General features: G+C 36.4%; 1 protein-coding gene across 1 annotated transcript in view; it reads left to right on the forward strand.

The window, feature by feature from the left end:
• Positions 1-11,228, forward strand: part of TMEM232 (transmembrane protein 232) — a gene marked incomplete at its 5' end in the record, with an annotated part of 213,199 nt that extends 201,971 nt beyond the window's left edge. The window contains 2 exons of the mRNA XM_081825809.1: positions 9,032-9,125; positions 11,037-11,228. Of these exons, the coding sequence (XP_081681935.1) occupies positions 9,032-9,125; positions 11,037-11,228 (286 nt within the window). The remainder of the gene's footprint in view (positions 1-9,031; positions 9,126-11,036) is intronic.
• Between the last annotated feature and the right edge of the window lie 227 nt (positions 11,229-11,455).

The raw sequence follows: 11,455 nt of genomic DNA on the forward strand, positions 1-11,455 counted from the left end.
GCTATAACTGAGATGAAAAACTGACTGGATGTAATGATCACAAGGATGGAAGAAGCACAGGAACAAATAAGTGATATAGAAGATAAAATCATGGAAAATAGTGAAGCAGAAAAGAAGAGGGAAAGCAAAATATTGGATCATGAATGTAGACTTAGGGAACTCAGCGACTCCATAGGCATAATAACATTCGTATCATAGAAGTCCCAGAAGAAGAGAGGGAAAAAGTATTTGAGCAATTTATAGCTGAAAACTTCCCTAATCTGGGGAAGGAAATGGACATCCAAATCCAGGGAACTCCCACCAAAATCAACAAAAGCAGGCCAACACCAAGACATATTGTTGTAGTAAATTTTGCAAAATACAGAGATAAGGAAAGAATCCTGAAAGCAACAAGGGAAAAGAAATCCCTAACCTACAGGGGAAGACAGCAGATCTCTCCACAGGAACTTGGCAGGCCAGAAGAGACTGGCATGATGTATTCAACCTGCTGAATGGTAAAAATATGCAGCCAAGAAGACTTTATCCAGCAAGGCTGTCCTTCAGAATAGAAGGAGAGATAAAGAGGTTCTCAGACAAACACAAACTAAAGGAGTTCGTGGCTTCTAAACCAGCCCTGCAAGGAATAGTAAAGGGGACTCTTTGAGTGGGAAACAAAGACCAAAAGCAACAAAGACTAGAAAGGAACAGAGAAAATCTCCAGAAACAGTGACTTAACAGGTAATACAATGGCACTAAATTCATATCTATCAATAATCACTCTGAATGTAAATGGACTAAATGCTCCAATCAAAAGACATAGGGTATCAGAATGGATAAAAGAAAACAAGACCCATCTATTTGCTGCTTATGAGAGACTCATTTTAGACCTAAAGACACCTGCAGATTGAAAGTGAGGGGATGGAGAACCATTTATCATGCTAATGGATTTCAAAAGAAAGCTGAAGTAGTCATACTTATATCAGACAAACTGGATTTTAAACCAAAGACCATCACAAGAGATGAAGAAAGGTACTCTACCATAATAAATGTGGCTATCCAACAAGAAGATCTAACAATTGTAAATATGTATGCCCCAACTTGGGAGCACCCAAATATATAAATCAATTAATAACGAACATAAAGAAACTCATCAATAACAATACAATAATAGTAAGGGACTTTAACACTCCACTTACAGCAATGGACAGATCATCTATGTAGAAAGTCAACAAGGAAACCATGGCTTTGAATGACACACTGGACCAGATGGACTTAACAGGTGTATTCGGAACATTTCATCCTAAAGCAGCAGAATACACATTCCAGTGCGCATGGAACATTCTCCAGAATAGATCACATGCTAGGTCACAAATCAGTCCTCAACAAGTACAAAAAGATTGAGATCATACCATGCATATTTTCAGACCACAATGCTATGGAACTTGAAGTGAACCACAAGAAAAAATTTGGGAAGACCACAAATACATGGATGTTAAAGAACATCCTACTAAAGAATGACTGAATGGGTCAACCAGGAAATTAAAGAAGAAATAAGAAAATACATGGAAACAAATGAAAACATGAAGGTCCAGAACCTTTGGAATGCAACAAAAGCCATCATAAGAGAGAAGTACATGGCAATACAGGCCTACCTCAAGCAAGAAAAGTCTCAAATACAAAACCTAACCTTACACCTACAGAAACTAGAAAAGGAAAAGCAAATAAAGCCTAAAGCCAGCAGAAGGGAAATAATAAAGACTAGAGCAGAAATAAATGATATAGAAACAAATAAAAAAACAGTAGAAAAGACCAGTAAAACTAGGAGCTGGTTCTTTGAAAGACTTAACAAAATTGATAACCCCTTAGCCAGACTTATCAAAAAGAAAAGAGAAAGGACCCAAATAAATAAAATCATGAATGAAAGAGGAGAGATCACAACCAACACCACAGAAATACAAACAATTGTGAGTTCTATGAAAAATTATGTGCCAACAAATTGGGCAATCTGGAAGAAATGGATAAATTCCTAGAAACATATGAACTACCAAAACTAAAACAGGAAGAAATAGAAAATTTGAACAGTCCCATAACCACAGACAGCAAATCAGTAATCAAAAATCTCTCAACAGGGGCACCTGGGTGGCTCAGTTCGTTAAGTGGCTGCCTTTGGCTCAGGTCATGATCCCAGGGTCCTGGGATCAAGCCCAGCATCAGGCTCCCTGCTCAGCGGGAGGCCTGCTTCTCCCTCTCCCTCTGCCTGCTGCTCTGCCTACTTGTGCTCTCTATCTCTCTGTCAAATAAATAAAATCTTAAAAAAAAAAAAAATCTCTCAACAAACAATGTCCAGGGCCAGATGGCTTCCTAGGGGAATTCTACCAAACATTTAAAGAAGAGTTAATACCTATTCTCAAACTGTTCCAAAAAATAGAAATGATGAGTGTTAAGGAGGGCACTTGTCATATTGAGCACTGGGTGTTGTATGTAAGTGATGAATCACTGAATTCTACTCCTGAACACAATATTGCATTGAATGTTAACTAATTAGAATTTAAATAAAAATTTAAAGAAAAAATTAAAACAAAATAAATAATATAAATAGAAGGAAAACTTCCATACTCATTCTACGAGGCCAGATTACCTTGATTCCAAAACCAAAGACCCCACTAAAAAGGAGAATTCCAGGCCAATATCCCTGATGAACATGGATGCAAAAATTCTCAACAAAATACTAGTAAATTGAATCTAGCAGTACATTCAAATAATTATTCACCACAATCAACTGGGATTTATTTCTGGGCTGCAAGGCTAGTTGAATATTTGGAAATCAATCAATGTGATACGCTACATTAATAAAAGAAAGGATAAGAACCATATGATCCTCTCAATAGATGCAGAAAAAGCATTTGATAAAGTACAGAATACATTCTTGATCAAATTCCTCAACAAAGTAGGGATAGAGGGAACATACCTCAGTGTCATAAAGGCCATATATCATCCTCAATGGGGAAAAACAGAATTTTTCTTCTATGGTCAGGAACAAGATAGGGATGTCCATTCTCACCACTGTTATTTAACATACATTGGAAGTCCTAGCCTAAGCAATCTGACAACAAAAAGAAATAAAAGGCATCCAAATCGGTAAGGAAGAAGTCAAACTTCGATTATTTGCAGATGACATGATCCTGTATGTAAAAAACCTGAAAGAGTCCACCAAAAATTGCTAGAACTGATACACGAATTTAGTAAAGTTGCAGGATACAAAATCAATGTACAGAGATCTCTGGCATTTTTTTACACCAATAATGAAGCAGCAGAAAGAGAAATCAAGGAATTGATCCCATTTACAACTGCACCAAAAACCATAAGATACCTAGGAATAAACCTAACCAAAGAGGTAAAAGATTTGTACTCTGAAAACTATATAAAACACTTATGAAAGAATTTGAAGATGACACAAAGAAATGGAAAAACATCCCGTGCTAATAAGAAAAAATATTGTTAAAATATCTATAATACCAAAAGCAATCTACAGATTTAATGCAATCCCTACCAAAATATCACTAGCATTTTTCAGAGCTACAATAAACGATCCTAAAATTTGTATGGAACCACAAAAGACCCCGAATAGCCAAAGCAACCTTGAAAAAGAAAAGCAAAACTGGAGGCATCATGATTCCGAACTTCAAGCTATATTACAAAGCTGTGGTCAAGACAGTATGGATTTGGCACAAAAACAGACACATAGATCAATGGAACTGAGTAGAAAGTCCAGAAATGAACCCACAACTATATGCTCAATTAATCTTTCACAAAGCAGGAAAGAATGTCCAATGGAAAAAAGTCTCTTCAACAAATGGTGTTGGGAAAACTGGACAGCCACATGCAGAAGAATGAAACTGGACCACTTTCTTATACCACATACAAAAATAAATTCAAAGTGGATGAAATACCTAAATGTGAGACAGAGACAGGAAACCATCAAAGTCCTAGAGGGGAACACAGGCAGCAACTTCTTTGACATTAGTCATACCAACGTCTTTGTAGACATGTCTCCTGAGGCAAGGGAAACAAAAGCAAAAATGAACTACTGAGACTTCATTAAGATTAAAAGCTTCTGCATAGCAAAGGAAACAATCAACAAAACTAATAGGCAACCTGTAGAATGGGAGAAGATATTTCCAAATGACATATTTGATAGAGGGTTAGTATCCAAAATCTATAAAGAACTTATCAAATTCAACACTCAAAGAACAAGTAATCCTGTTGAAAAATGGGCTGAAGACAGAAATAGACATTTTTCCAAAAAAGACTTCCAGATGGCCAACAGACACATGAAAAGATGCTCAACATCACTCATCATCAGGGAAATACAAATCAAAACCACAATGAGATACTACCTTACACCTGTCAGAATGGCTAAAATTAACAACACAGGAAACAACAGATGTTGGGGAGGATGTGGAGAAATAGGAACCCTCATACTGTTGGTGGGACTGCAAACTGGTGCAGGCACTCTGGAAAATAGTATGGAGGTTCCTCAAAAAGTTAAAAATAGAACTACCCTACAACCTAGCAATTTTACTACTAGGTACTTACCCAAAGAATAAAAACATACTGATTCAAAGGGGCACATGCACCCCAATGTTTACAGCAGCATTAACAACAATAGCCAAATTACAGAAAGAGCCCAAATGTCCATCAACTGATGAATGCATAAAGATGATGTGGGATGGGTATGTGTGTGTGTATATATATATAATATAATGGACTATTACTCAGCCATTAAAAAGAATGAAATTGGGCGCCTGGGTGGCTCAGTTGGTTAAGCGACTGCTTTTGGCTCAGGTCATGATCCTGGAGTCCCGGGATCGAGTCCCGCATCGGGCTCCCTGCTTGGCAGGGAGCCTGCTTCTCCCTCTGACCCTCCCCCCTCTCATGTGCTCTCTGTCTCTCTCATTCTCTCTGTCTCAAATAAATAAAATCTTTAAAAAAAAAAAAGAATGAAATCTTACCATTTGCAAGGACATAGATGGAGCTAGAATGTATTACGCTAAGTGAAATAAGTCAATCAGAGAAAGACAAGTACCATATGATTTCACTCATATGTGGAATTTAAGAAACAAAACATATGAACATAGGGGAAGGGGAAAAAAATAAAGAGAGGAGAGCAAACCATAAGAGACTGTTAACTATAGAGAAAACACTGAGGATCGATGGAGGGGAGGTCGGTGGGGTTGGGCTAAATGGGTGATGGGTATTAAGGAGGGCACTTCTTGTGATAAGCAATGGGTGTTGTATTTTGGTGATGCATCACTAAATTCTATTCCTGAAACCAATATTACACTATATGTTAACTAACTAGAATTTAAATAAAAACTTAGTAATAAAAAGATCATCTTGAAATAGGGTGTTAAAGAAAAATTGCAGTGGAAATTGAAGAAGACTTTATTCAAGTCTTGCAATAGAGGAGAGAGATTGAATTCAACTCCCTTGAAACAAGACAGGAGGATTTTTAAGTGCTGAGGTAAGGTAGTGGAAAAGTACCAGAGGATGTTAGAGGAGAGGGTGGTCAATGTGAAGTGGTCATCTGTGCTTGCTCTCTGTCACTTTCTAACTTAGGCTCCTACTCTACCACAGAGACTAGAAGATAGGGGCACTGTCTTTCTTGATTGATTGCATTTTAAAGGGATGGTCAGGGGCCTAGAGTCAGGAAGAAGCCTGTCTAAAGTTTAGTCAAGGTTAAGGGATAGTTAAGGCCCTCTTGCTCATTTGGGCCTTAAATCCAATGACAGTGTCCTTGTGTTCTTACAAGAGAAAGAGAAAAGACATACTGAGACACAGAAGGAGAAGGCCATGTGAAGACAGAGAAATATGGGAGTGTTGCGTCTATAATCCAAGGAATGCTAAGGATTTGACAGCCATCAGAGGCTAAAAGAGGCATGGAATGTCCCCAGAGCTTCCAGAGGAACCAATCCGGCCAACACCTTGATTTAGGCCTTTTGGATTCAAGAACTGTGAATGGATTTTTTTAAGCCTATCAATTTGTGGTAATTTGTTATGGCAAACCTAGGATTGCTATATAACAGCTTTCTGACAGGTTTCTCTCCAGTTCTCATTTAACTCCAAACATCAAAATTGTACATCTCACTAATGATTTAATTGTTTTGTCCTCTATTCCTTTTTTCTTTTCTCTTATTTTTTCTTCTTTTTTAAGTACCAGCCAAAAGCCATGACTTCCTCCTCTACATTCTTTTGATAATGCTGCTGATAAGGATAATACAGCTGAAACTTGTTTAGTATTTGTTCCATCAAACAAGCTTTATGCCTTATCCTTTTTAATCTTCATACGAACATAACAAGGCAGGTACTATTATTTTTTATATTAAAAATGAAAACATTGAGGAACAGAGGGATTAAATAGTACTAAGTGGCAGAATGAAAATTTGCTTTGAGATCTGACTAGAGAGCCCGTGTGCTTAACAATTTTACTATATTTTTCTGTTTAATATCACTGAATGTCTCATGTTGCCTTCTATTATAAATAACTACGCATTTTTCTTTTTTAGTACAAACATTCAACAGAGATAACTAAAAATCACAGATGCACAAACATATCCACTTAATCTTCCCATTTTAAAGGATTTCTAATATTATTTATATTGTGGTGCATTTCTTTCAACTTTTATAATTCAGGAAGGAGTTGAGGCAACTCGTGTGAATACTTTTAACCTTTAAATAATTTAAAAGTTCTGTCTTATTTATCTTTTTTTAAAAAGATTTTATTTTTTTGAGATAGGGTGCGAGAGAGCATGGGAAGGGGGGCGGGAGAGGGAGAAGCAGACTCCCCACTGAGCAGGGAGCCTGAAGCGGGGGTTCAATCCCAGGACCCTGAGATCATGACCTGAGCCAAAGGCAGACACTTAACCGACTGAGCCACCCAGGCACCCCTTATTTATCTTTTCACAGCATTTAGCACAATTCTTTGAATGTCAGAAGTACCCAAATTTTACTGAATGAATGTAGTTAACCCAACTTTCAGCCCCCAGTTGTCCCCCAATTTCCCAGCATTCTAGGATTGTATTTTCCTTTAATATTTTAATTGAATGGTGCAGACTCCTATTGTATATGCAATGGGAAGCCCACTGCTCTTCTGCCCCACAATGCTTCTGAATCTTAGGAGTTGGGAGAGGGGTCCATATATGTTCCCTGCTCACCTACCCTTGAGTTGTTTTCCTTTGAACTCCTGCTGTTAGCTTCATTCTGTGACTTGTCTCCTGAGACTGCCATCTTCTTGCTGTCCTGGACACTGTTCTACTGACATGAAAGTGCTATCTGGTAGACTCCTACTGATTGCCTGGAATGTAAAGGGGATTAAAGCATATCACAGCTTTCATTTATTCATTCAATAATTCACCAAACATACAAGCAAGCATTCACTGAGTGTCTAGTGGCACTGTGCTCGGCATTGGGGAGACCAATGATAACCAAACAAATGAAAGTCCCCACATTCATGTAGCATGTAGTTCATACTAAAGTGAGAAAAAGAAAACTCCCACAGATGCACAGATGAATATAAAATTACAACTGAGGTAAGTATGATGAAGGAAAGGCCCATGGAAGATTGAGAGCTATGGTAGTGGGCCTTGAACAGAGAGCAGAAGGATAAGTACGCATTAGCCAGCCCTGTGGCAGAGAGAGTTGGGGGAGAAGGGCACTGAAGAAAGGATGACAGCACATGCAAACAAACCATAGTAGGGTGGAGCAAGGTACACTGCAGCAACTACAAAAAAGCCCATTGCTAGGGATGCACAAACCTAGGCCAAGAAGGGATAGGAGTGAGACTGGAGAAAACATGCAAAGCCACTTTACCAACTGCACAGTCTACGTCAGGCTTCTTTAACAACAAATGGGATTTTAATTCTAAAGTTATTTGGGAGTTATTGAACAGTTCAAAGTAGGGGATTGACATGATACCCTTTGTATTTTGAAAAAAAAAAATTCTGGCTACTGTATACAGACAAGAACTAAAAGGGTGAGGCATGGTAGATGCAGGGATTCCCAAAAGGAAGTGTTGGTCCAAATGAAAGATGATGGCTTAAAGTAGGGAAATGATGGTGGAGATGAAGATAAATGGAAAGATTTGAGAAGCATAAAGCAAGAGGACCTGGTGATATGAGGGAAGCATAGGATGTCAAAAATATAAAGCTTGCTAAAATGGTATAGGCAGCAAATTGCAAAAAAATATATGTATAACCCTGCAGTCTTAAAAAGTGATCAGACTTTTATGAATATGGGAAATTTTCATGAGCTATGTCTCATCTTAGCTTCCTGCCTAAGGGCTTTTCCTTTATGCCCACTTTCTTTCCTTTAAAACCATATTCTCTACCACCATTTTGTTGCATTACATATTTCTGGACTCACACTCATTTCTTCATAATTTTAACATAATACACCTATTAAGTGGACAGCTTAACACTAAATCTCCACTACTTTAGGGCCTAGATTTGCACTGCCAACACTTCTATTGAGCTGTTGCTAAACTGTCTGCCATAGTTTCACCCTTTGCTCTACAAAGATCTTGGAGAAGTACTGAAATCAAACTTTTTTTTTTAGTGTATCTTAGATCAATTCTTAAGCTTAGACTTTCACGGAACTTCCAGGGTCATGGAGTTATGTAAGACTATGGTTACTTTCATCTCCCCATTGAGTCAAATTATTTCAGGCTTCCCTAAACCCTTCATTTCCTAATATCTCCTGTGTTACTGACCAGCTGTAGTATTTATACCTCCTAGAAGAAAATTAGTTTTTTATTATTTTCTAGTTCTCATACTGCATGTCATTCGCTATCATTCAAAATGTCAGTTTAGGTATCCCAAAATGGCTTACAGAAACTAAAAGCTATAGATAATAGTCTACAAAGAATAAGTAAAGTACTTAATGTTAACAAGGTAGAATCAAAATGCTTAGTATGAAATGACTTTCAAATCCATATATTCCTTGGAGAAGGAATATCTATACCTAATATTGGATCTGTTTTTGTGCTCTTTTGAAGGGAACATCCTTCTGTATCAGAACTTCCCCTGTTTTCTTACCCAGATTTCTTCACCAAGGCTGATGAAGAGTTGACAAGAATCATTGACCATCATGTAAGACTGACTTTCTTAAATTAGCAGCAAAAGCTTTGTTCTTTAAAGGCACTTTGAATTAGAAAGTGTAGTTCTGAGGCTGAAACATTACGTGGAACTTAAAAATAAAGCCATGATTGGGCTTTGCCAAACTTAATTATATCTTACTGTGCTATCTGTATACTTCAGTATCTTTATTGGGTTCCAGGAAATTTGGCTTTCTGTAATTTGTGAAATATTAGCTTTATCCTGTTTCCTGAATTAGTACTGATTTCTTGTGACAAAGATCTGATATTGAACACTGAACAGTGGATTCTTTTATAGTGTAGTTTTAAAAATGGAACAAAAATCTTTTGACTCAATTTTTGATGACCATTCTTTACCCTTGAAATATTAGAAGGACTTTAATCATTTTATTCTTGATATGAGTTAAACAAGCAGTGGCCATACAAGGCCATTCACTTAAAACACTTTACTCCATTGAGCTATATTTAGTTGATGATTTCTTATGAAATCATTTTATAACTGCTTCTTTTTTAGGAGTAGAGTTGGAATAGGAGAGAAAATATTTATTTTCTGTTTTTCTTAGAATATAGTATGGACTAAATGGCATATAGAATGTGTTTAAATTTTTAAGAATTAATCCTCTGTTGATTTTTTACAATGTAAAGATCAAGGTCATGAAATACACTGAAATCTCTCATATAAGGTAGATTAGTTGGCTTTGTTTATAGATACTGTCATTATTACACCAACTACCACTTTTATGCTACAACATAAAATCAGTAGTTTTGTCAAACAGTATTATTATTTAGTTATATGATAAAAATTATGTCACAGATGGGTATCATAATTATCAAGTTAACTTTGTATTTAAAATTTAACTGGAAGAAAAGTGAATATGATTTTATTAAACTTTTTTATTTAATATTTACTCTGAGTATGTTTAAAAAAACTTAATGCCTTTGGAAGGTTGAGAGATTTGTTGTAAATTCTGTGGTTTAGTCCTGCTTATTAATATCTATATACCCCAAATGATAGTTATAATCCAGAGCACTAGTATACAGTAATTTATAAGTTAATTGATAGGTCATTAAGCATAGTCTGGTTGTCTGTGAGTATGGATGGGCTGAGGGTAACAAAATAAGAAATAAGCAAGGGTATGAAGTGTCTTTTGGAATTTCCAACATTTCATGCCAAGGGTCATTCTGTCCTGAACTTTTTTACCTGGCTTGAAGACAGATTACCACCTCTTTCACCACTTCCTTCATTAAAGATAGTAGAAGGGAAGTAGGATCCTCATAATGATGTTTGGTTGATTTGCGGTCCTTACATTCCAACTACTGAGTCCTAGAACTTTTGCCTCCACATAATGCTGTTATTGTCATTAATTAACACACTCGATTGAGGTGAATCCCTTAGAAGTCTTTGTATTTGTCTGTTGCAGAATCAGCATTTGTCTGCCCATCAGTTTCATTTTCTACTTCATATGTAATAGTATCACAATTTTGCCTTTCACTTTAATTTGGGTTTTATTTTTGTTTTGCTTTGGCTTGATTTTTTATTTTATGATTCCATGCTATCATGTAAATACCAATATTGATTAAGAATTGAAATTCCTTTGTAATATAAAAATGTAAACCCTATTATCTCTTCCTTTGAATGGTTTATTATTATTAGAAACATTAAGAGGGACTATTGGTTTCTTTTTCTTTCTTTTTTTGGGGGGAGGGAGTGAGACTTGTATACTTTCTAATAGAGGGCTTATATATTTTTCCAGTTATGGGTGGGTTAAAATTCCTCAAGAATATCTGTGAGAAAAACTGAGAAGATAATTGGATATAGAATCTGCATTTTGAGAGGCTAAATTGAAATAATTTTTCATTTTTTCATGGAAAATCATATGTAAATGACACTTTCTCTCTGTGACAGTGGCAGGAAGAGCTAAAGATTCGACAGAAAGAAGATGCAATATGTGAGGCCCAAGAACGTAAAGACAAAGAGCTAGAGGAAAGAAATCACTTCAGAGAAATTATGAAGAGAAGAGAAGAGAAACTACACAAGCAAACCAAACCCTATGAGCTTCCTCCTAGAACTGAAGTAATTTCATTAGAAATAAAATAACCCCCCAAAATTGAAGTCCATATGCCAGAAATTGCATGAAAGAGACCAAGATAGCTAGATGTTAGGAAAAATTCCTTCTAATTAACTAGAAGCCATTTCTTAGGGGTTGTTATCCTGGTGTAGACTCTTTAATAGTCATATCTTAGTCCTAAACTAACAGCTCTTAATCACATTTGAGTGACATGATTTTACTAGTTAAATATTTTCAAGAATATGTCTAGAGCTCT

Source organism: Leptonychotes weddellii, chromosome 7, assembly GCF_054177405.1.
Source record: "Leptonychotes weddellii isolate Sample4059 chromosome 7, ASM5417740v2, whole genome shotgun sequence".
Lineage (NCBI taxonomy): Eukaryota > Metazoa > Chordata > Mammalia > Carnivora > Phocidae > Leptonychotes > Leptonychotes weddellii.